This window comes from Lactuca saligna, chromosome 2 (assembly GCF_052625555.1).
Source record: "Lactuca saligna cultivar CGN05327 chromosome 2, ASM5262555v1, whole genome shotgun sequence".
NCBI classification, from domain to species: domain Eukaryota; kingdom Viridiplantae; phylum Streptophyta; class Magnoliopsida; order Asterales; family Asteraceae; genus Lactuca; species Lactuca saligna.
In genome coordinates this window covers 127,809,657-127,837,316 of record NC_136418.1, presented here as the reverse complement: position 1 = coordinate 127,837,316, position 27,660 = coordinate 127,809,657, and the positions used below count along the sequence as shown (strand labels likewise).

General features: G+C 31.5%; 1 protein-coding gene and 1 long non-coding RNA gene across 2 annotated transcripts; one reads left to right on the top strand and one right to left on the bottom strand.

Annotated features, from left to right (window-relative positions):
• Positions 1-144: 144 nt before the first annotated feature.
• On the bottom strand, positions 145-5,094 carry LOC145029066 (uncharacterized). The gene is made up of 4 exons (XR_013676348.1): positions 4,761-5,094; positions 4,604-4,666; positions 3,705-3,843; positions 145-474 (listed from the first exon to the last, which is right to left on the bottom strand). It is a non-coding gene; the product is annotated as an uncharacterized LOC145029066 (long non-coding RNA).
• Positions 5,095-6,269: 1,175 nt separating this feature from the next.
• Positions 6,270-12,636, top strand: LOC145030071 (uncharacterized). Its single transcript, XM_078978499.1, has 9 exons — positions 6,270-6,399; positions 6,519-6,746; positions 7,057-7,296; positions 7,443-7,523; positions 7,678-7,878; positions 7,992-8,430; positions 8,529-9,469; positions 9,558-10,778; positions 10,967-12,636. Exons 1-9 carry the CDS (start codon positions 6,270-6,272, stop codon positions 12,622-12,624), a joined length of 5,139 nt encoding a protein of 1,712 aa, XP_078834625.1. The 3' UTR covers positions 12,625-12,636.
• Positions 12,637-27,660: the final 15,024 nt, after the last annotated feature.

The following is a 27,660-nucleotide window of genomic DNA, read 5'->3' as shown; positions in this document are numbered from 1 at the left end:
TTATATATCATTACATTTATTGTATGCTTATTAATTAATATTTGATTTTTTATCTTAAGGGCTCAAAAATTGAATGTAATGTGGACAAACCATTTGCATCGCTCCAAGGAAAATCTCTTGAAGAATATGGTGATTACTACATTCATAAACCCACATTAGGGTTAAATGAAGGTGCTATAAAGTTTGTCGACGGTCCACACAAACTCTATTTCCAGTATACCACGAAGGTAACCAAATGCATAGATTTTTGCGGGCCACAAAATTCTTTTGATTTTGCAGACTTCCAACAACTTCATCATAATGCAATAAACCCAAAAATTTCATTTGGTTAGTGCATTTCCTTTCAACCCATTACTAATGGAATAAAACATTTAAATTTCATTATTTGCACCACAAAAAAAACATACTTACATTTTTCCTTTTCGTATAATATAGATGTTATTGGAAACGTTTTCCGGTGTTTTCCATTGGAACCTGCAAAGGATAGACAGGAAAAGAAAATCACATTCAAAATGGAGGATTTAGAGTGGGTTTTATTTTTTATACCTATAATTACTCTTTTTATTATATATTTTTTTAGTAATTTTCATCATTTTTTACAGAGGACATGAAGTTTTTGTTACCCTATGAGGAAGGTATGCTGATGAAATTAATGCATATGTCTCTAAGAATACTGGTCATTTTGTATTGCTTATTCAATGTGCTAAGTTGAAGCTTGTCCGAGGTACTTACTTAGTAAATTGTTAATTTCTAATATTTATATTAATAATATATCTATGATATGAATTTGTTAACATGTGGAAAATTATTAAATTTCATTTTCAGATCGTCCTTATGTCAATAACACCTACTTGGCCACAAAACTTTATATTGAAGATGACATTGAGGAGATAACAACTTTCAAAAAAAGGTTATGTCAATTTTCTACATGATTTCTCATTACGTTTTAATGTTTCAATAATATAGAGTTATACTATCTAACATTAATTATCTTAATTAGTTTACAAGCAAAAAAAGGCTCTTTGACTTCCTCGGATTCACGTACCTCGGGTTCATCCATCATGTATTCACTACATTATGACTTTCTTCAAAAAAACTCTTTTCACCAAATATCCGCTATTCACGAATTGAACGTGGTATATGAATTATTCTTTTTTTATTTACTTAATTCAACACTTAAATATTTAATACACCTAATGTCATAGGGAGGTTGTGCGGTAATTCTTGGCACAATAAAGATGTTTGAAGATACACGGAACTGGTATTATAATGCTTGCACACATTGCAAGTCAAAGGTTCAAATAGTTAATGTTTCAGATGAGACAGTCAATGGCTTGGACCAGTTAGAAGAGAAGGAGATTATGGTTTGTACAAATGAAAAGTGCAAGGACAAACTTATTACTGCTGAACCAAGGTGTGTAATACATATTAACTTAGTATATTATTCTAAAATATTATTATATTTAACTTGCACTTTTAAAATTTTTATGTGTTTTTTTTAGTTTTATGATCAAGGTTCGAGTTCAAGGTTTAGTTGGTGTTGTGAGTCTTACGATCTTTGATCGTGAAGTTAGAAATATTCTGAAACTATCTGCTGCTGATTTATTATCAAAATATGAAAAGGTATATGTTTCTTATATGCAATACCATCTTGCTAAATACAACTTAATTTTCACATATTCTTTTAATTGTTATTATTTATTAATATATTTTTGTAGTTTGGCAATACAACTCAGTTTCCTATTGAGTTGAATGCCATGATCGACAAAAAATTGGCTTTCAAGATTGTTGTCAAGACATTTAATGTTTCAAGATTTGGTCGTTCTTACAACATTTCCAAAATAACGGATAATGTTGACATTATTTCTGCTTTGGAGAAAATTGAGAAAAAGAGTAGGATTGAACAGGTAAAAATACACCAATTTAATTAATTTAAAACATACAAATTTTGAAAATACTATTTTCTGGATTCCTTAACCCGACATACTGTTTTATTTTATCATTAAATTTATAGGACATGGATACTGAATCTGTTAATATAATTGGCTCAGAATTTGCATCTCAGGAAACAGTGGGTTGTAAGGTAAACTACATTACAACATCATTTACTCATATATCTTATCCTTTATATTACTAAAAAAACATTATTTGTTTTTTTATATAAGGATGCTACTTCCCACACTGCTGATAATACTCCTGTGTCGAATATTCCATCTGGCATATCATCAAGAACAGTCAACAACCTAAATTCACCGCCTACAAGTGCCAAACGTAAACTTGTAGATGTTTACGATCTTGATGATGACGTTTATGAATCAGCAACGAAACCTAATGCACCCCGTACTGGAGATGGCAAAGTTGTTGGAACAACAAAATTGTTGATTCCTAAAGTTGAAAAATGATCTTGTTTATGAAGACAATAACTTCGATCTTTCTTTGCTACTTTATGCTATTTTCTTAGACATTTTTTTTAATATTCGGCACGTTTACTTGCATTTTATTTGGGATTTTAATTTTTAGTGTTTGGTACACTATGAATATTCATTCGTGTTAGGTTTTACTTTTTTTTTATTATAAGCAACTTGGATTTGACTCTTTATGCGATCATTATATTGCACTTTATATTTGGACATTACATTCATATTTTCTTCATAATCGTCTTTTATATTTCGGTTATTAAAGGCATTTTTATTAGTAGTCTCTTTCACATCCTACAACAAAATTTAACCGGTCATCCAACTACAAAGAATTTTTTACTCTTATTATTGGATATATATTTAAGTCTCCACAACTTCCTTTTACAATCCATTATTCTTATACGTAATTTCACTTGATGTATAACTCATTTTATGCTACATTTTAAATCTCATAATTTGCATAGTCAATTTTTGTTATTTATATCAAATACTACCTTAAAACTCGTGTTTTACACAGTTAGACAACTTAAAATTTCAAAAGTAGAAATTTCGTATAATGTTATAAATAACAAAAATCTATACACCATTATAGCCACTATAAGTGATAAAATAATAATTTTATAAATAACAATAATATAGTCGTGTATTACAATTTTCCAAAACTTTTAATTGTGGCATGATGCAAAAGAAATTTACAATAAAAAAGGAAGATATTTGTTTTCATGGATTTTAATTTTTCTATCTTTATATAGTAGCTTAATTTATGGAATCCTCATTTACGTTTTTTTTTTCAATTTGATTTTATAATGTAAGAAGTTAGTGCCTAATATGCAGGAATTACTATTAGAATGACAGAGCAATTATAATCATGAAAAAATTTGGTCAGCAGTTTCAATATCAATATCACGCTAACTTGGGAAACATTTCAAAGATTGATTCATGACAGCTAAAATTTTGGATTACTCTATAATTTCAAACCAAACTTTGATATCCTTTCCAAAAATAATTATTATAAATTACTTATTATGTCTAACTCATTCTAATTCTTCTGATTTCACTGTCTCTTGAAATATTGAGTTTATTACAACATCCTGTTCCAAATTTTTGCATCATCACAGTGCAAAATCGTGTTTTCAATCACAATCACAGAGTTCAATCATTTCTGTAAGTTTATAAAAAACTACTTTCAAATTTTTTTGTTTATCTTTTGTTTCTTTTTGTGTTTTTTTTTAATGTGTGTTGTTTTTTTACATCAGTTTATGTTTATCAATGTGTATGTGTGTGTACCTGCTTAACAGTTTTTATGTTCCTGTGTGTCCAACTTGATGATGAATTGCAGAACATTACAACTGACCATTCTTTGATAATGAACTACTATACCCTATTTTCCATCCTAAGTCCTTGCTTTCAACATTGGGATTCAAACCTGAAACCATTTACAACAATCTAATTAAAAAAAAATAATTAATTGTTATGCATCTTTCTTTTCAACTTTGTTGTTTGATGTGTTTTCCTACTTATTTGAAAGTGGTTATATTTGGTTTGTGTGATGGAATGGAAACAGGAAAAATAATGAAATGATCTATTATCACTATTATTGTGACTTTTTATTGTTTTGATGTTCATTAATGAAATTGAAAAATACTAATACTTTTTGTTGTGCCCAACTATTTATGATTGATGTATGACCAAGGGTCCAAAACTTTATTCATTCATTCAGTATAACTTAATTCAGTGGCTTAGGGAAAGCCCTTTGTAGTGTTAAAACTCAACATTTATACCAGTATCAAATTATCAATTCCCAGCATGTTATTCATTCAGTATAACTTAAGTCAGTGGCTTAGGGAAAGCCCCAAAAGAACGTGAAAAAAAAATGTATGCTAACTGGAATGAAGCTTCAACTGTATCTACAAATGATTTCAAGTTAAAGAAAGCTGTATACTTCTATTTGAGTTGATGTGATCCTATATTACTATGTGGTTCCATTTGGAGTTATGGCTCTTTGAAGCTCCTCCAACTATTCATACTTGATGGGATTATGTTTTAGGAGTTGCACCAAACAAAATCTAAGTTTACAACTCCAAATTCCTTCAGAAGACTGGTCATATACACTTTAACAATAGAATGAATCCCAAATCCTCGAAGACAATTACTAAATCACTGAAATTATAATAATAAACACTCACATGATATCGAAAACGCTGCCATCCTCAGTGCACACTGCGTCCTCGAATGGAGTAAATGTGAGGCTGCAGATTTCATGAGTGATGTAGTCAATCTTCAACTCGCATATGTAGAGGTCAGAAATTTGAAATAAAAGAGAAAGATGAAGAAAGTGAGTACGCGCAGCAATAGACTGGAAGACGTTTAAAAGGTGTGCGGAGTTCTTTCGACTTAGCGCCGCCCCACTCGGTGGCCCACTCCGTCTTCGTAAGGTACATCCGGTCTTTGCTGTGTTGTTTCTTCCCCATCTTTCTTCAAAATTTCTGAATTTGGAGCAAATTAGGGTTTACAGGAGAGTTCGCCGAGAGTAATAAGTGTATTTGTGCAAATAGATCCCTGTATTCTATTTCTTTCTTATCCCCACCAATGGAAAAACGACGTCGGAAATCGCGGCTCCTGGATCTGATACGGTGGTTGTTAATAAAAATCAAGAATCGGCTTAATTCTGCGGTGGTGGTCTGAAGTCTAAACCACAGAAAGAGCTAATTTAGTAATTTTTAAGAATTTGTAAAAATATTATTTGTTATGGGCTTCTTGTGGTCTACCTCCTTCTGATATCAGCCCATGTATTAAGGCCCACTAATTATGAATAGTAAAAGAAATTAGATTAATTAAAATATGTGAATTTTATTACACAGGGGAATTGAGATAATATGGTTTATTTGGTACAAAATAAATGAATAATGAGATAAGGGAGATAACAGATTTGATCATTATACTGTAATAGAATTAAGTAAAATTTATAGAATCATAGGACCATTTCTAAATATTTTGTACATACATTTAGACTAATAGGAAACAAAATAGTGAACATCACATACTACTTCAATCTACTTCCAGTTAAAAAAAAATACATATAAATATACTTGCTAACTTCAGTGGTTTCATTAAGCATAGCATGTTAGAAGACAAAACAATCTTGCTTAACTTTTTTAATGAATCGTATATCCATTTTACTCATAAGTTTCTAACATGATTTGTAGTAATCATTATGCTTTCGAAAATTATGATGCTTTATATTGACTCTATATTTGCAATAGAATAAAGTCCATTAAAAATATTAATTATAATTTTTAGAACTTAGAAAAATGAAACACAATAAGTTTAGCATAAGGGTATTTTTGTCATTTTCAACGAATCTTTCGGTATCTTTGTCTTATTAATCTCTTAATCTCTTGTGCTGACTCTTATATTAAACCAGGTCAAAAATCAACATTCTAGCAAGAAATTTAACGGCCTCATCTAAAAAACGGGTTTTCCTTCTCTTTTCTTATTTTTATTATTTATGAAATGCTTCCTTTATTTGTTATATCAAAATGAATATAAATTTTGTTGATGCAACTATTAATATATATGCTTTTGTATATTTTCCTAAATCTTTTAAAATTAATTTTTTTGATAAAAATCTTGTTTTAATTGTTATGTTAATATACACTTCTTTGTTGGAACTCTTGATTTTTATTAATGTAAAGTATACAATTCTTAAATATTACCAACTTTTAACTACTATATGTTAATTGTATTAATGTTTTCGTTTATTATAATTTTTCAATTTTAAATTTTAATGAAATTATTGTCAATATACTTTTTATTACATAATTCTTTTTGTTCTTAAGCTACAAACACGATATGGATTCAAACGAACATAAACAAAGGCGCAGATATAGAAAATTATATTTGGATCAACGAAGATCCAATGTTATGTCCAACTTGTCATTTGGTAATTCTTTATCTACATCTCAATTTACTTTCATATTCAGTAATGTTTTATATCTAACGGCTGTTGAACAAATATTGTTTTATATCTTTTGACGTTTTATCTGATATAATCATTGCATTTTCTAATTAGTCATTCTTATTATTATATATTCAATGTAGGTTACTCTCGGCAACATTTATCATCTACAAACAATTTTACACATATTCGCGATGACAATGAAAATTTGAATCCAAATATATCATCCGCATTTCAACATACAAGTTTCGCTGCTGCTTCAACTTTTAATATTAGAAATGCATTGTCTGACGCTGCTAGAGAGAACAGAAAACTTAGAAAATTATATTTGGATAAGAAAAGATCCAATCATATGTCCACATCATCTAATGGTATATCGTTTTTTATCGGATAGACTAATTTTTTTTTATATTATATTTTTAATGTCACACAATCCTCTAAATCTTAAAAATTATTATGTATTACCTACACTATTTGCTACATTGCAATTAATTAAACATTATTATTTTATAAATCGCTTATATATATATATATATATATATATATATATATATATATATATATATATATATATATATATATATCATTTAAATTTTTTTTGTTTTTTATTTTTCTTATTATATGTAACTTACACTTATTTGTATCTGCTTTATAACTTACATATTTTATATTATTTTACAGGGCTTTCTAATATAACTACCAACATTCAAACACCTTCATCAACCAAGTTTGTCAATATTGTTGGTAACAATGAAAATGTCAGCCCAACTTTGTCATGTGGATATCAGCAAACACGGGTTCAGTCTATTTCAAATATTTATATCGACAGTCCATTCTCGAACAAGGCTAAAGATAAACGAAAAGAAAGGAAAATTTATTTGGATACAAGAAGATCCAATCACATGTCCACCGTACCAATCGGTATATGATATATATCATCTTACTAATTTAATTGTATCCATATGAACTTATTCTAAATATTGTAATAAGATACTATGTTATTTTATATGTTTCTTAATAATTCCCTAATTAATACATATTTATATGAACTTATCTTTTATTGATAGGTAATGTTGGTCGTGATCAACAACATTTTAAATCTGCTTCTGATTTTTTTACAAGAACCCCGTTGTCCAACATTTCGAATGGTATGACTACGTTTATATTCAACTTACTGTTTGTTACTATATATGGTATACATAAAACAATATAAAATAATATGTATTCATTTTTTTATTGTTTTTTATTTTTTATATATTTACTTTATAAGTTTAATACTAATTGTCATACTTTTATTGTTAGTAAATGCACAATATTCTACCTTGTCCGGTGACATGAGAGCTACGAATTCATCTTCAGTCACTCAAGCTTCTTCCAGCAATTTATCATGCAGAAAACTAAATAGAAAAAGAAAGATTCCAAATATATCTCAGATATCCATTTTGGACCTAACATCAGATGAAGATTTACGTGATCAACAAATCCGTCAACAGTTAATATCAGGTATTGCAAAAGGAAAATATTAATTTTTTTTTATAATCCCCTTTTATGTTTAAATTATTACTTGTTGCAACATTAAATTATTTCAAAGTTTTACAAATGTTTTTATTAAACAGATTACTTGGACCATGGTGACCAGACATTTGTGTGTACCATGTGTCATGCAAAATTATGGACATATGAAGCTCTTAAAGGCAATACTTCCGGAAAGAAAACTTCTTATTCCATGTGTTGTGGTAACGGAAAAGTCGAGCTTCCTGAATTAAGACAAGCTCCAACAAATTATCAAAATCTCTTTCGTAATGTTGATCCAAAAGGAAAAAATTTCATGAAGAATATTCGTCGATTCAATTCGATGTTTTCCTTTACTTCAATGGGTGGAAAAGTTGATTCTTCCATTAATAGGGGCAATGCTCCATATGTTTTCAGACTTAGCGGTCAAAATTACCATTGTATGGGAAGTCTTCTACCTATAGACGGATCCAAACCAAAGTTTTCACAACTATACATATATGATACTGAAAATGAAGTAATAAATAGACAACGCGCTTTCAGGTATAAGTTTAATAATTTTTTTTATAAACCATTAGTTTTATAATTTTGATATAATTTTTTACTTGCTAAATTTTACATATAACCGTTGTTGTTAACAGTACACAAAACGAAGGTTGCACATCAACTTCTCATCCTCTTGATATTGAAATCATTAGATTTTTGAAGGACATGTTGGATTCGACCAATGAGTTGGTTAAGTGTTATAGAATGGCCAGAGATTGTTTTGAAGAAAATCCTCATATAGATCTAAAGTTACGTCTCATAGGAAGAAGGCAACAAGATGGAAGGACATATAACTTACCTACTGCTTCTGAGGTTGCTGCTTTAATTGTTGGTGACATTGGCGATGCAATTGATAATAGAGATATCATCGTAACAACTAAATCAGGAAGTCTACAACGTATAAACGAATTACATCCGGCTTACCTTGGTCTTCAGTACCCACTACTCTTTCCATATGGAGATGATGGATATAGAGTTGATATACCTCACAGGGATGTTGATCCTTCAACTAATACCAAACGTCGTTTCTATACAATGAGAGAATTCTTTGCTTATAGAATTCAAGATAGAGTTAATGTTTTTTCATTAATTCTTAATTCAAGAAGGCTTTTTCAACAATTTCTGGTTGATGCTTATACGATGATTGAAACTGAGAGACTATATTACATACGCAATCAGCAAAAAGTTCTTAGATGCGAATCTTATGAAACTTTAAAAAGTGTACAAAGTCATGGTAATACTGATATTTCCAATGTTGGAAAACGTGTTATCTTGCCTTCTTCTTTTACGGGTGGTGCACGCTACATGATGCAAAACTATTTAGATGCCATGTCGCTTTGTAAGTGGTTTGGATACCCAGATTTTTTCATAACCGTAACATGCAATCCAAAATGGCCTGAAATTAAAAGGTTCCTAGCTGACACCACACTTAATCCCGAAGATAGGCCTGATATCCTTTCTAGATTATTCAAAATCAAGTTGGATTCTTTGATTAAAGACTTAAAGAAGAAGAAGTTATTGGGTTTGGTCAAAGCAGGTACTATATATTAAAATAATAGTGTTATTAAAATGTTTTTTTTGTGTTTTTTATTATCTTATAATATTATACTTATTTAAATATACAGTTGTTTATACGGTGGAGTTTCAAAAGCGCGGTCTGCCTCACGCACATATATGTTTATTCATGCACCCTGATTACAAACTCCCTACTGTTGAACATATTGATCGAGTTATTTCGGCAGAAATTCCAAACAAAGATGATGATCCAGAATTATACTCACTTGTCAGTGAGTTCATGATGCATGGTCCATGTGGTTCTGATAATCCAAAATGCCCATGCATGACTGAAAACAAGTGTTCGAAAAACTTCCCGAAGCCATTCTTGGAGAATACTTCCGTTGATTCAAATGGTTATCCTATGTATAGGAGACGTAATGATGGATCTTTTATAGAAAAGTCGGGTGTTAAGTTAGACAACAGAAGTGTTGTTCCATATCACAAAACCCTTTTGAAACGATATCAAGCTCATATTAATGTTGAGTGGTGCAATCAAGCGGCTTCCATCAAATATTTGTTTAAATATATTAACAAGGGTCCTGATCGGGCTACTGTTGAAGTTGCACAAAACAACAACGGAGGTGATAATGATGATGCTCCGGTTGATGAAATAAAGAACTACTATGATTGTAGGTATTTGTCTGCATGTGAAGCTTCGTGGCGTATATATGGATTTGATGTTCATTACAGATATCCTTCAGTTGTAAGGCTTCCGTTCCATCTTCCTGGAAAACAAAATGTTGTATATGGAGCAGATGATGATATTGAAGATGTCCTCAACAAACAATCTGTTTCTTCTTCGATGTTCTTATCTTGGATGAGCTGTAATGAACATAATCAGGATGCACGAAAACTTTCTTATGTTGAGTTTCCTACAAAATTTGTATGGAAACAAGAAGATCGTTGTTGGGAGCCAAGAAAGAAAGGGTTTTCTATTGGGAGGATTCACACGGTTTCACCTAATCTCGGTGAAGCATATTTTTTGAGAATTCTTTTAAATAAAGTCAAAGGTCCAAAATCATTTCCAGATATTCGTACAGTTAATGGACAAGTATGTCCTACTTTTAGGGATGCATGTTATGCTCTTGGACTTTTAGAAGATGATAGAGAATATATTGATGCTATCGAGGAAGCAAGTCATTCAGGATCTGGTTATTATTTACGGTTTCTATTTGCAACTATGTTAAAGTCTAATAGTTTGTCAAAACCGTGTTATGTTTGGGAAAATACTTGTCAATACTTATCCGATGGAATTCTCTACAATCAACGAATAAGATTTAAGTCTCCAGGTATTATTATTTTTGTCAGTCCTTACATTTTGTACATTACTTATATATTTTTTAAATGCTAAATATACTATTATTTGAAATTTATATGTTTCTTATAAATATTTATAAGTTTTTTTTATACACATTATTTTTATTTCGTGATAATTGTCTGTATTTATCTTTTAATAATTAACTCTGCAATTGTATAGGTTTATCCCTTAATGACGATCAACTTAAAAACTTGACGCTATATGAGATTGAAAAAATTCTACTCCAAAACAGTTCAAGCCTTAAAGATTTTGTTGGGATGCCTTACCCTGATCATGATTCGATATCTTCTTCAAACAACCGTTTGATTACTGAGGAGTTAGATTTTGATATGAACAGTCTACAACAACAATCTCATCAACTACTTGATTCATTAACAATTGAACAACGATCAGTTTTTGATGAAATCATGACAGCTGTTAAACAGAAAAAAGGAGGTGTGTTTTTTGTTTATGGCTATGGAGGTACCGGTAAAACTTTTCTTTGGAAGACTTTATCTGCATCTATAAGATCTAAAGGTGATATCGTTTTAAATGTTGCTTCAAGTGGTATTGCTTCATTGTTACTAACCGGAGGTAGAACAGCACACTCACGCTTTATAATTCCTCTGAATCTAACTGAGGATTCTTTTTGTTCTTTTGCACCGGATAGTGATGTAGCCGAATTGTTAAAAAAAACATCCTTGATTATATGGGATGAGGCACCTATGATTCATAAGCATGCATTTGAAGCCTTGGATCGTTCTTTGAAAGATATATTGAGTTGTGATTTTCGTGGAAACTCAAAATTGCCATTTGGAGGAAAAACAATTGTCTTTGGAGGCGATTTTAGACAAATTCTACCAGTTGTTCCTAATGGAAGCAGACAAGACATTGTGAACGCTTCTTTAAGTTCCTCTTATATTTGGTCAAGTTGCAAAGTCTTAACATTAACAAAAAACATGAGGTTAAATGTTCTCACGTCTGATATTCAAGAAACTGCGACTTTTGCAAAATGGATTTTGGATATAGGAGAAGGAAAAGTTGGTGGTTTGAATGATGGTGAGGCAATTATTGATGTTCCCACAGATCTTCTCATTGTTGATTCAGTTGATCCTATTGGTTCTTTAATTGGATTTGTCTATCCTTCTATTGTTGAAAATGCCAACAATCCGATTTATTTTCAAGAAAGAGCAATCCTGGCACCGAAGAATGAAGTCGTTGAAGAGATTAACGAGCGTTTGTTAAAATTATTTCCAGGAGATCCACAAGAGTATTTAAGTTCAGATACTATTTCTCATGCTGATTTTGTTCATGATGAAGTTGATGAAACTTTATACTCTCCTGATGTTCTAAATGGTCTTAGACCTTCAGGTATGCCAATTCACAAGTTGGTTTTAAAAGTCGGTGTTCCGGTTATGTTACTAAGGAATATTGATCAGAAATACGGTTTGTGCAATGGCACGAGGTTACGGGTTATTGCATTGGGTAAACGTGTTATAGAAGTTGAAATAATATCTGGAAGTAATATCGGAAACCGTACGTTTATTCCAAGAATGTCTTTGACGCCTTCGGATAAAAGGATTCCTTTCATATTTCAAAGGCGACAACTTCCACTTGCTGTATGTTTTGCAATGACAATAAATAAAAGTCAAGGACAGTCACTATCGAGGGTGGGGTTGTTTTTGAGACAACCAGTATTCACTCATGGACAGTTGTATGTTGCATTGTCGAGAGTTAAAAGTAAAGCTGGATTAAAGATATTAATTTTAGATAAAGATGGTAAACTTACCAACACCACATCTAATGTTGTATTTAAGGAAGTCTTTGGAAATTTGTAGTTCATAAAAATAGGTGTCAATATTTTAATAGTTGTTTTTATTATTATACATTAACTTTACTTACTTATTCATCATTTGTTTTTTTATGTGTAGCAAATTTTAATTAATTTGTGTTTAATGTTTACATCATTATTGTCGTCATCATTTTAGAAATATGTATCCTTTTATTAGGGTCGATATATTGAAATAGTAACTTTATTCATTATAGGTTTTTGTATTTATGTAAAATTAATACAAAAAAACATGTAATTCTTGACATTTTATATTAATTTTTTAATAAAAACCCGTGTAATACACGGGTCTCACACCTAGTCGTTTAAATATTCAAAGATTACACTCTTATAATGCTCAACAATCATCACCATTAATGACAACATTACAATCTCTAAATGCATTATCACCTTCTTGTGTTTCACCTACTAACCAATTCCTTTTGAGAGCTTAGATTGGCCATAATCAAAGTTTTTGATCGAGTATCTTGGTGCTGTGGATGGACATCAAGGAAATCAAAGATTAAAAACAAATCAACTATAGATATAAAAAGAGAACATATGTTCCTTTGCAGCAGGCTACCGGCTAAATTAATAAGATAAGTAAACAAGACTAAAATTCCAAAAAATAGAAATCTACATACGTTCAAAGCTTGTGGCTCTTCATCACAACTTTCCTCAGCCACATCACTCTCGTCTACCTTTTGTTTATTGCTATTTAGTGTTTTCTTATTAATATTCTCCTTTGGGTCCATCTTGCCTATATCTCATAAAGACCATCGTCAAACCACACAAAAAGCTACAACCTTTTTACAATCACTAAAACCATTATTATCAATTGGAAGACCTAAACTAAACTATTCCATACATCAGTACTTAATTAAAAAATAAAAAGATCACCAAACTACAGGCTCTCAATCAAGACTAGACTTTACAAGGGTAGGCTTTTTGTCCTTCATATAAAAAATAATTTCTAATCACAAAACACAAGAATAATATACATCTCAACATCTCATACACATACCAACAATATGGTATAATTTATAAGATAGCCCTAAAAAAGGAATAATAAATTTAAACATTAATGACCTGTTTTCATTTCTTTGGTCGGCTGAACTACAAGATTTCAGATGTTAAAGCTTATAGGTCATCGAAAAGAAGTAGAAATTAGAGGGTAGGATTCAAATTTCATAACAATAGCACAAAAACAATTTTGATTTTAGAGCTTATAAACAAAGAACTTTTGATTTTAAAGGTTATGTACAAACGATTTTGATTGTAGAACTTACCTGCTGTAGAAGATGAACATCCGATTGGGAGGGAGCTGTTCGATGTTGATGGAGGCAGCGATTGGGAATGAGTTGTTCGATGGAGGCGGTGGAGGAGGCGTCTGATTTTGGACGCGGTCTTTTTTAGGCCACGAGAAAAATTTTAGAGGGCAGGATGGTCTTTTGGGCGAGTCAACAACATCTTCACAACTGAGCGAGTCATGCATTTGGGCCAGACAAGCTGACTGAGACAGTTCATATCAACCACGAAAGTCTGACCGAGAAAGGTAATTTATCTGACTCGGTTTGGGTCAGATGGGTATCAAACAACCCCTAACTAATGATGTTAACCTTACTCTTGTAGGACTTCTATGGATACCACCTCTCTCTCATGACCGAGAAAACAAAATATTCAGGTAATTCAAAAAAGCTTATCGCAATAACATTCTAACTCCCTATTTAATGGTGCTTGAGTAGGAAATGGATAAAAAATAGCTTGAACAATCGCTCGTAGACTCCATTATAGCCATGGCCCTAGAATAGTCGAAGGCGTCAGGTTTTTGGATGAATTCTCACTACCTCGACAAAGTATTAAATTCTATTGTTTTATTGTTTTAATTTTGAGGGTGTTTTTTCTAATTACATGATGATGATTTGGAAGAACATCTTGTCTAAACCCTAATTCTGAGTTTGAGTTGCTTGTGTGAATTTTGCAAGCTTATTGAATGTTTTTGGTGCATTTAGTTGAAAAAGGAGACTAGAGAAGAAGGAGTGAGTGCTAGCAAGCTTGTAGATTGAGAAACCTTTCCTCTTTGTGCATTATTTTCAGGTATAAAGTTTATACCTTGATAAGTTTTCCATTATATTTATATGGTTAAAGTTTTTTGAACTTTTGTCCCCAAGATTGGACCTTTATGAGTTTGGAGAACTCCAGGGGCTTGTAGTTGTCCTTTCATGCATTATAGAACTTGTAGAATCATAAAAATGATTTCTTGATTAATTTCTATGGCTCATGCATGAGCACAGTAGCTTAGAATGTGTTGGAAGTTTAAATTTGTTGCATTGGGACTTTTTTTAGACATGAAAAGGCTTAAAGTCGATGCTTTGTGGAATAAGACATCTTAGCATGGTCAGATATATGGTTGGGTTGGTTGTCTTAAGGGGTTAAGACACAAAGTAGGTGAAAGTGGGAGCAGACGAAGTATGTTGTGCGTACTCCTGGTTACGCCTCACATAGCCTGTTCCGACCCCAACCATACATTTTTCAAGTTGTACGCCCAGCGTACTCGCTGGGCAGTTGACTTTTGACCTTTGGTTAAGATTTAGGGTTTTGGACCATGGGAATGGCAAAATGGTCTTTTTGCCCTTAGAGGACTTAGTTGTAGGATAGGACTAGCGAGTTAAGTTTTGGACCTTAATTATTAATTAGGGTTAATTATTTTGTTGATTAGGTGGAGTCTAGTTCCGACAGTTTGGGTGTGAGGTTACTTGTCGTTAGTATCAGGTGAGTCTCCTCACTTATTCTTACCTATGTGGTAGAATAGTAGTATCTGTGATGACTAGTTGGGCCTAGCTATTAGTATTATGTTATGTTGTTATTATGTAACTGAGACTGCTGATAGTCTCCAAGGTTGTTGATAACCCACAGGACATGTTGTTAACCCACCGAGATAGCTGATAGTCCCCAGTGTTGCTAATAACCCACAACTATTTATTTATGTTGTGTTGTATGTGGTATTTTAGGGAACTCAATAAGCTCCGTTCTTACAGTTTTTGATTTCAATGTGGTAGCTACTTTTGAGGACAGCAGGAAGGCGAAGGTCTGATTGTAAACACTCACTGTGAGATTTGCTATTGGGACAGTTTGAGAACTCTGATATTTTGTGATAATGGTGTTTGGATAATTATGTGGTTCAAAACTTGGTTTGTGAAACTTATTTTTGGTAAATTAAAAAAAAATGGTCTAAAATTTGAGTTGTTACAAAACGGCTTACTTCCAAAGCAAATTGAACAACTCGATCGATCAGTTTATCCGGAGTGTAACAGACATGAATTTGACGCACAACGGACCACCCGTTTTTCTCAACTTAAAGACCGATACTTCTCGATTCTTATGTTTATAGCTTTATAATATAGTTCATTATGATAAAGATTTACGTTTTTGGATGTCAAACTCTTGGTTTTATATACATATTTATGTAGGAAAATAAAATAACATATATAAAAACTATGCAAAACCAGGTTGAACCAACATTCAAACCGGTTGAACTGGGAACCGATCACCAGACTGTTTCTACTAAAAAACTAGTTTTTAAAACATTAATTTTAACGACATATCATATCTAAAGAACACACACAGCGGCCATGAATGGTTCGCTCTCGAAACATGTTCCAAAGAACTCGCTAGGAATCAGTTCCAAAAAACTCACAAAAAATTGACAAATATCATTTACGGTTAAATAGTTCCATCTTATTAGGTATATGTAGCCATATGTTTTTCTAAAAAGATAAAATGTATGTAACCTATAAATTTACCTATTATATATAAAGTATAGTAATATAAGAAAAACATACAAAAACAAGATAATGTTTGAAATTGATTTGAATCTTTTAATGAAACTTTAAGTAGTAAATAGATAGATGTATATTAATATTAATCTTTCTATTTTTTTTTTCTTTCAGTAGTGGTCATTTTAGGGAGAAAAAAAAGAACTACAGTTAATGCAATTTTAATTTTGATTACATGTTCGTTTAATGAATTTAATATACAAAAATATAATTTAATATTTAACTGAACATTAATTTTAGGTTTAAGTTTTAATTTGTTTTTTACCATATTTCTTCTTTTGAGCATACAACTCGTTTCAAAAAGAAAAAATTGTCTCAACACCCTCCAAAAAGTTAATGATAGTTTTTTTGGTTTTCTGTGCCCGTGGTCGTTATTAGAATAATGTATGTAATAACAACATACTTTATTCATATGTCATACAATGTACTTTAATATAATTATTGACTTGATATAAAATATCAGGCTTTAGCTCCTGTAATTAAGAATAAACTATTGAATTGTGGTCAAATTACACATAAATAACTAAATAATAATACTCCACATATGTTAATAAACATTAATACTCGAAATGTTTGAACACTAAACTAAAATGACTTCAAGCTTTGTTTTCAAACATTAATATTCTTAAAAATTGATGTCAAACACCATTGAGCATTAATACTAAAACACTTTGAATTTTTCTTTCAAAGACGGTTAGCATATTGGTTGCCTTGACTTTAGAAAGTTTGCTGGACAAACAATACATCGAATCCAAAATGTCAAATGTGAAATGAGTCAGATTGTTGAATAGGCTGTTGAATGGCCATTATGTAATCATAAAACAAATCATGGGCAACAAAAAAAAGATCAAGCTAAAATGGTATTTATAAAACACTTTGTCAGTCATGTGAAGTGCACATTATATGCCTAAGATAACAAGAATAGAGAGATATAATATGAGATACTCGTAACTGAGAATTACCCCCATGCATTAAAAATAGTAACTTACCCTTTTCCGTCTTTTGATGGAGCGTTTGTGACTTTCTCCTACATTCAAACCAACACAATCATACTACTCAAAAGCATGATTATATTTATTGTTGCTTGGATCCTTCTAATTCCAAGTTTTGTGTGTATCTCAAGCACTAAAACACTTGTATTACTTCATGTATCTACCATTCAACAACCACCATCAAGAGAAGTATAAAACACTAAATGTCCGTAAGCCTGACATGTCAACATATATGTTCCATAATGCCACAAATATTGTATGTATATAATACTGAAGAAAACTGTATATTAAAAAGAACGATACTATTACCTCCCATCGTATTTCTTCAAAATAGTATTTTTAGTGCTCAAATATTAAAGCCATTTCTTTGAGAGTGCCATTGTCATTGATGATTTAGCAAGCACATAGATAGACTACCAAAAACACAAAAAAATCTCATAGTAATACTTGAATAATTATATGATATAATCACACATCAATTTTGCTAGGGTTTAAATCCAACTTTCAATATTCTGTTGTGAAGGTCATTAAAGAGGCATCAAGAGGATTAAAAGTATAAGGGTAAATTACACCAGTCGTCCCTTATGCACATGACAAAAAGCGTTTTTAGTCCTTATTTTCAAAAATTAACTCAGACCGTCCTTGTGTTTGTTTTTTCTTGCATGCTTAGTCCCTATTGACATGAAATGACTATCTTACTCTTACTAAAAAAAAATTCATTTTTTATTTCTTTATCAATTTTAAATTAAAAAATAAATAAATAAACCAATGTGACAACCCGATATTTTTCTCAAATCAATGTAACATTCAAAAAGTCAAATATAACAAACTATTTGGAATCAACAAAATTAGCTTCAAAAATGAAGTGTTCTAAAAACTTAATTGGGATGCATAAAGTGTTAGGTGCTGTTTGTTTTTTGAAAAAAACCTCTTCAAACCTCTTACTGCTGCGCGGCGCAGCACACGCGCAACACTTTTCATCTCGCAACTGTTTGTTTTTTAGAAGTCTTTTGAGTCAAAAACCTCTGCGCAGGCTCTGTTTGACGCAGCACTTGTACTGCCTCTTCTAACCTCTTCCAAGCTCTTATTCTTCTTTTTTTATTGCTGAAATTTTGATTATATGTTATTAAAATTTTATTTCACATTTTTTTTTCGTTTATTCTTATTGAATTTATTTTTCATTTTCTTATATTCAATAATGATAATTTCTTGATGAAATATCATTATTTTTTACTAAAATATCTTTATTTTTTATTGAAATATCATTCTTTTTTACTAAAATATCATTAATTTTTACCGAAATGTTATACATTATTAAATTTTACGTATTAAAAAGCTATTTTCGGTTTATAAAATTAGTTTATTTTAATTTTTTAATATCTGCAGCGGTATGCAGATGTTAAAAAAACAAACACGTTTCTTATTATAGTCTGTAGTCGTTTGGTCCACCTCTTCTACTGTAGAGGGTTGCAGAGGTGGTCCGCAAACTTCATAAATTTTCGTTTCAGAAAATCAAACAGCACCTTAGATATCGTGTCAAGGTTTCCAAAAATATATAGAACACTCAAATCTGAGTTATAATGAAAGAGTTATAACCAATCGAAAATCCACGACACACTGATTAAAACATTGTTGATCGTAAAAAGTGAAATTTCAATAAAATGCTTTTTAACCATAGGTATCTAAACGAAAGTCGTAGATTACGTTAAACCGTGAACGTGCATAAAAAGAACGCCCAAATCGGACTTCGTATGAAGAAGTTACGAAATTTCTAAGTTTCGTAACAGCGGTAGACAGCTAAAAACTCGAAATAAAGATCAAGCGATATTTAGCCAACACAACCTAAACGAGAGTTGAAGGTCTCTACAATAGTAGTTCAATGGTAAAAAGGCAAACGAAAACGGACGTCGGATAAAGAAGTTATGGATTTTTAACGAAATTATCGTGTCCCGGCCTATTAATTAAAATAGCATTGAAAATAAATTCAAAATTAGCCGACGGAGTCTAAATGAAAGTTGTAGAGTATTTTCTCACCTTCGTGTGGATATAAAGAACATCGAAAACGAAGCTCGTATGCAAAAGTTACGCATTTTAGAAGTTTTCGGCACGCATTTCAAGGCTTATCCGAAGGAGTACGCCCAACGTACTTCGGAGTACGCCCAGCGTACTGGATGGAGGGCCTCGGATCGATCACGTCGCCCCTATCCCTCTACGCCCGTCTCGTCCGAAGACCAACAGTCGATGATGCGGTAAGCCATGACGCACGAGTACGCCCTGCGTACTTCGGTCAGTGGTCCTCACCTATAAATAGGATGCGAGACTTCCGACTTTCCTTGCTCATTTCTCTCTTCTCTCTCACTTTTACTTCCCTTTTAGCATCCCGAGATGACCCCGACACCCCGGTTTCATACCCCAACCCCGACGAAGGTCCGAAGACCCGAGATTCCCGAGAATCTCGCCTCTTTCCGGTCGAAGTGTCGCCCGAGAAAAAGCTCATTTTCTTCGAATCATCACACTTTCCAAGTGAGTTCATACCCCTAATTTTTCACGTCTTTTTCATATTTTAGGGGGAATACAAGTGCAATACGAGAAAACATATCGTTTTAAATACAACATCTATATTTTTAAATACTTCGATATCAACATTGTACTTTGCATGAAAAGTTAGTATTTCATCGAGTTATTATTACCAAATGGAACACACTTTCGTAAAAACTATAATGGGTATAGTTTGCGGGTTATTCATTATATTCTTACCTAAACATTGTGAAAATGAAATACTTTCATCTGCATGAAATATAGACTTTCTTTATCGTAAATCTATTTATACTAAGTGTTGTGAGATATTCAACTTCAACGTACTTTCAAGTATGCATTTCAAGTCCTGTATTATAAACCATAATCTTTTGGAGGGAGAGCATGATACTTGTGTATAGATCTATACGGTATTGACAATCTCACACCTAAACTGTTAGCTACAGTTAGACCGACAGGTCTGGGTGACAAACGTCATAACACTACAATGCCTGAAGAACGTTGTTACAAGCAGTCTGTGTCAATAGCATGGTTATAAAACTCACACGGAAGTATTAAAATGAGTTTGATTTACGAGACTCTTGAATGCATTCAGTAAATACATTATTTTGAGTATAAATTTACTTTCATCATTTGAGCACAAAAGATATTAATGCACTCCGACTTTTGGGACTTTCAAACTATATGTAGAAAATATTAGATTTTCTGGGAAACACATTCTTCTATTTTTACCAAAAGACATACAAGTTTCAGTGCAAAAACACTTATGAACTCACCAACTTAATTGTTGACACTTTTTCGAAACTACTTGTATTTCTCAGGGAATCAGTAATACAGGTAACCATCAACTTTTGGAGAAGGAACGCTAAGGTGTCTATTATCAAAACATTTTAAATCATCATATTTGTAATATTCTTTTGAAACATGTATTACGCAACAATGTAAGTTTTTGTTATATATATGATGGTTGTGTTTACTTTTTTTACAATATTCAACTGTTATGATACTACGTGAAGTCACCCACCCCCGATTGTTTCCGCCATTCTGGTTTGGGGGTGTGACAACCAAATATTTCAAGCCCTCTGTACGGCACTTCCCTTCTCCCCTGTTCTTACCTCCTTCATAAGAAACCTAAATCATTGAACCAAAACACCATTGCCACCTTGATCTGAAATTCCGTTGGCAACTTCCGATGGTGGTGAACAGGTGAAAAAGGAGACCAATGACTTCTGACAAAGCACCACCATCATAGATCCGCTAAGTCACATTCTCATCTCTTCTGCAACTACGCTGGCGACCACACAGAAATTGGTCCTATAATTTAAAAAGGGTGCAAAATCGAAGGGGTTTCTTGACGCTCATCGGAGAAAACATAGGGTTTATAGATCTAAGATAATGAGGTTAGGGTAAGAATTTGATTCAATCGAGGCTAATGTGATGTACCATCCAAAGATTTCTAAAGACGGATGTTCAAGGGTTTTAATTAGGGAATAAGAAGGAGAATAATGCAACTTGTCTTTCTCTACAAATTGCAACCATCATCACAACCTCCAGTTCTGATTTTACGTGTTTATACCCACAACAAGTCTCAACACAGATACAACCTTATTCTTCTCCCTCCAATCGATCACTAGATGCGTCTCTTTCTTCTTGTAAAGTGAAGAAGACAACGAATTGGAGGTTAAGGGGTAAGAAATTGATGAACAATGAATTAGACGAAGTGCAAATTTACAACCTACTCTTGCCATATCCCTGGTATCGAATCATATTTGGAGGTTTACTAATCAAACCTGCTTTCAATTTAAGAACTCTAAATCCTTTACTGATTTTGAATTAAACATTTCCATGCCGTGATTCTTCCTTCTTGATTTTCCCTGGTTATTCTTTCTAGATTTGTAGGTGAGTATTTCAATAAAGGTTGTGGTGATGTTAACAATAAATGGTTGGTTTGATGGTGGTTTGAGTATATGTAGTTGGTTCGGTGGTGGTTGTGGTTATTTTCAGTGAAACATTTTAAATTTGAACGAATGAGTGGGTGGGATGAAGTGAGGGGTGGCGGTGGTGCTCCATTTTCTGGTGAGGGGTGGCGGTGGTGCTTCTTTTTCCGGTGGTGGTGTAGATTATCGGTGGTGGTTTGGTGTTATTTAACAAAATAGAAAAGTATTTGAAATAATTTTTAATAATTAAAAATATAAAAAAAATGTTCAAAATAAATGAAAAAGAAAAAGGTATTATGGGCTTTTTATGTATCACAAGGGATGAAAAGTGCAAATTTAAACTAACGATGGATGAATCGTGCAACTTTTAACCACATGAAGGACAGTCCGAGTTAATTTTTGAAAATAGGGACTAAACACGCTTTCTGGCATGTACACAAGGGACGATTGTTGTAATTTACCCAAAATATAACTTCACATAGAGCATGTTGACCAACTAACTTTTCTGCATAATGTTCTATTCCCCTTCAAATCCTTTTTCCTCTATACCTTCATAGCTAGGTTCCAGACATCCAAACACCTCTTTCTGAGAATCGACAAAAACCTAAAAATCACAACATCAAACTTAAATGTTTCCTAAAAATCACAACATCAAACTTAAATGTTTCCTCAACACAAAAGTTTAAAGCACTAAAATCTTTAAAAATCAAGAGCTTATAATTAACATACCAAAAACATGGTGGGGTGAGGTGTCATTGTTGGGAAAATCAAAGGGTTTATACAGGAGAATGAAATTTTACCTGATGTAATCAAAGGGTTCATCTATTTTAGAGAGAGAGAGAGAGAGAGAGAGAGAGAGAGAGATGTTCTTCCAAATCATCATCATCCAATTAGAAAAAACACCCTCAAAATTAAAACAATAAAAGAACAAAATTTAATACTTTGTCGAGGTTGTAAGAATTCATCCAAAAACTTGACGCCTTCGACTGTTCTAGGGCCAAGGCTATAATGGATTCTACGAGCGACTATTCAAGCTGTTTTTTCTCCATTTCCTACACAAGCACCATTAAATAGGGAGTTAGAATGTTATTGCGATAAACTTTTTTGAATTACCTCAATATTTTGTTTTCTCGATCATGAGAGAGGTGGTATCCATAGAAGTCCTACAAGAGTAAGGTTAACAACATTAGTTAGTTTTAAGATTTGTAAATCGATATCAAGTGGATTTTATAGAGGAAAAAGGATTTGAATGAGTCTCCCATATTTTAAGCTAAAATTGAGGAGATTGGCGATTTGAATTAGTATGATCCGTTCTATTTTTGAATTAGTCTTCACTTGTCTATTTTTGTTTACCAAATAAGATTCAAATGCATAAGTTCATTATACAAATCGCATTATGACCTTGTACCTCTTAAAATTCATTGTACAAATCGAATTATGGAATCTATAGCCTTCATATGGCAAAAACTTCTTCAAAAATAAAATACAAGTCCCAAACAAGAATGCTATACAAGCATGTAGCCACAAAATCTTATATCATTTTCTTGTGCCTATATAATACCATACCACTGCAAAAAAAAAAAAAACAAAAAACAAAAAAAACAAAAAAACAAAAAAAACAAAAAAAAACAAAAACAAAAATTGTCAAAAGAGCTATATTAACATTCTAAAATGGAGAGGTCCCATGTTCGAATCACACCTTCTTGAACCTTGGGGTGACCTGTTGTTAAAAAAAACATTTGGAATCACACATTTATGTATACAATAACCATCGCCTACATAGCATGTACAATTTGTTGAAAGCATCATCATATGGAGTTACCTACATATGGCGTAACTGGCAATAATCTTCAAGCAATTCTCGCTCTGTAAGAGTATCATTTTCATTTTGTGGGGTCCATAACACCTCCACTGCCTGAAATTCATCAAATAGTTAGCACACCCAACAGGAAAAATTAATCATGATTTCTAGGTAATAAAAAAAATGAGTGAGCATATGTCCCACCTTAACTCTCTTTGAAGAGATGATAGCCAGTTTTTGCAATGCTTTCTTTAATTGTGCCCTGCTATATATAAATGGTAGGTATTCCACACCTTCAGCAGCCACAATGATTGTAATCTTTACATTTAATGAGAGCATGACTTAATTTGGTAAACTATATATCAATGTTTTTTTGTACTTACACAGAAAGAATGACTTATAACATGGAAATAAATGAACTCTATTGATGGATTTAAGAAAACGGGGAAAATCATGAAAATACAAAAAGTGGGAAAGAAACGTTCACCTTGGAAATAAATGGTATATAATGGACAAAAAGAGGGATATATGTGAACAGTACTGACCACAATATATTCATTTCGGAAGTCATTAGATCTTTGAGTTGTTGCACTTTGCTTTCTGATGTTGTTAACATTGACTAGAGTCTCTTCATCAAATTTACCCCTTTCTTCAATAGAAAGTTGATTAAATCGTTTCTCACCTTCATCTATGCTCCTCTTCACATCCACCTGAACCAAATTAATAAACCAAAATCTAAACATTCAATGTTCCAAAAAAATAATATATATTAATAATGCGCTTTCTTGTTGCATAATTGGTCTACAAATAGTGTTTTGCTACATGCAAACCAAGATGTTTTTCTTATTCACTTAATGGGTAAGCTATATAACTTAATAGGAAAAGCCATGTAAATGAGATAGTGTAGTGCATACAGAGGAATAACCATAGATGCAATAATCAGGATGTCAAAGTAGAGCTAGTGTTGTCTCTGCAACCAAAACCAAATTAGTTTAAACATCAATCATAAGATCATATGACTAGTAAAGGCTCAAATTAATAAACGTTTTGCCTTATTAGATAATAGATATATAATGACATATATCCAAAATAGTTGTATATATATCATGTACTTAAACATCATTCTTTACCTTGTAATACATATCTCAAGCTAGGGGTGTGTATGGGGCGGTTTGGTTCGGTTATTAGTCAAAACCGAACCATAACCATTATGATTGGTTAATGCATTTTGGTAACCAGTGGGTATGATTAATATTGGTTATGGTTAATGGTTTTTGTTGGTTAACGGTTTTGGTTAATAGTTAATATTAGTTAACCATAATGTTCAAAATAATATAAATGACGAAAGTATAATGGCATAAAAAATAAAAAAAAAGAATACAAAAAGTCATTGGCATCAATGTTTGTAACCTAGCTTATATTAATATAATAAAATGTGTATCTTTGATACTCGGTGTGACATAACACATAGTCACATTCAAAATCAAAAACATTTAATAAAAAGTATAAAACATTAAAAAAAATCAACATTAATAACTTCATATATTGATAATCGATATTAACATTAAAATAAAGCCAAACATTCATACAAGTTGAATGAGATTAAATAAAAAAACTATAAAATAAAATAGCTAAACATTTATATTACGTGTTATCTAGATTGAAAAATAAAAAATCACTCATATACATTCAATATGATTAAGTCAAAAACAGTAAATAAAAAAAATTAAAAAAATACATTCTTAATATATCACAAAGTGAAGAAGAACCAAAAACTTAACTTACCTAAAAGTTTTGATTATAAATTTAAAAAATCCATAGAATAGAACTATAAAGTCAAAACAATCTTTTATTAGGATTAACGGTGTGAAAAGCCTCCGATTAGGATTATGAGTGTGAAGATTAAACTAATTGTGAATAATGTTTACAAATTATAGAATTAGCCGACTAAGAATTATAACATTAATCAATAATCTAACTCAATGCATGATTGGAAAATTGTGTGTGTCTGCATAATCTATGTGATCATCCTTTAAGGGTTTGAATGCATGTTCGCCTCCTGATAAGTGAGGATTAATGAATTATATTTTAAAATTTTAATGGGTCTTAAATAAGTTTGACTATATTATTTTATATATAATCCATAATTTTTATGTATTAAAATATAAAGTTAGCGGTTCGGTTAATAATGGTTCGGTTAACCTATAAAACCAAAATCGGAACGTTTGTTATCGGTTAACAAAAATTAGAAACTAAACCAATGGTTTTTAAAACGGTTCGGTTATTATGGTTCGGTTATATCAGTTAATTTGGTTATGGTTCAGTTTTTCGGTTATTATGCTCACCCCTATCTCAAGCCCTCAGGTTTGGATGTATCAGTTGTCTCAGCAATCTGATTGAGATTCTTTTGCAGTGATTTACCCGTACCCAACAATCCAACCTTAAAAAGTAGAAAGGATAATAGTTACTCATTAGAAATTGAGGTTATGGTGTAGATAATTGATAGAAAGAACATAATATATACCTAAAGCTTGAGAACACTTGTTTTCTCGATATATTGGGTAATGCGCATGAAGATATAAAACAACACAAGAAGAAAAACGATCTTCATGAATAATTCTAGCAATCCTTCCTCCCGCTCAACTTCAACCGCTGACCCTACAAAGACCCAACCGCCCCAAACTGGCGTCGATGGGCTATCACTTTCAAACGACGACGAAGAAGAAGAAGAAAAGAAGCTCCCACCCATTCGCTTTAAAAAAAATCTCCCATTGAAAATGTTAATAGTAATAAGCTTTAAAAAATCTCCCATTGAAAATGTTCTTAATCAATGCTTCAAACTTTTGATAAATATTAATGATTTATTTATGTATAATTGATTTGTATAAAAAAAAACTTTATAACTTATACCTATTAAAATTCAAAATATAACTACTATGATTTATAATATAATATAAGATATAAGATATAAAGTATAAGATATTATTTGAAAAACGAATTGAAGAAAATGCTAATAATAAATCGGATTTCATTCCCCAAAATCAAAAAATCAGACCTCGATGTGTTTAGTAAATTTGGAAACATAAAAATAAATAAATACTTAATTTTTAGAAGAAAACAATTAATTGATTGTCTTGATCCTAAGATTATTTGTTGATCCTAAGATTATTTGTTTCTTTATTTTTCAATATGTTTAAATGCATTACTTGTTAACTTAAACCTTTTGTGCTAGTCAACTTAACTAAATAAAACATAAATAAATAAAAATCAATTTGACCTCAAATTAATTAATTTTTTTCTTTGCAATATCAATGGCTAGCAGTATATAGCACATACGTATCTATTTTTCCCCTTTATATGTAAATTGTTCTTCGTAATTTAATTAAGCATATATTATCTCATACCAATTGTATGATCATCAATGCAAATACGATATTTACCTCAAATCTCCATGAATTTAGACGAAAATCTTGTAATTTTCCATCAACTAATTTACGATCATTAGGTTTTCTTATTGTTTCGAATAAAATAAAAAAAATGAAGATGTTTCTTTTTGCCAACATAGTTTCATTTTTGGGATTGTTTAATTGAATTGACAAAAAAATATATAATTTTTTTGGATATCCAAATTAATAATTAACTATCTCAAATTCCAGATATCTTGTATCACCCCTAACTATTTAATTGTTGGTTGCAAATGATGTGCCATTAATGTCATTAGATCAATCACATCACTTTCAATATTTGTCATTCACTTTTGTATTTGTTAGGCCATCTCCAATGCATTGAACTCTTAAGAGTTCAATGGATTGCCACATCAGCATTCCACTAACTATACCATTTAACATATTAAATTCTACACTCCATTAAACTCTTAAGAGTTCAATGGATTTCCACATCATCATTTTAATTTTTTTTATAAATAATATTAATAAATAAAACTAG

Coding starts and splice junctions, on each gene's coding strand:
- LOC145030071 (XM_078978499.1), top strand. CDS start 6,270: ATGGATTCAAACGAACATAAACAAAGGCGCAGATATAGAAAATTATAT. Junction 6,400..6,518: donor TCAATTTACTTTCATATTCA/GTAATGTTTTAT, acceptor TATTCAATGTAG/GTTACTCTCGGCAACATTTA. Junction 7,879..7,991: donor CCGTCAACAGTTAATATCAG/GTATTGCAAAAG, acceptor TTTATTAAACAG/ATTACTTGGACCATGGTGAC.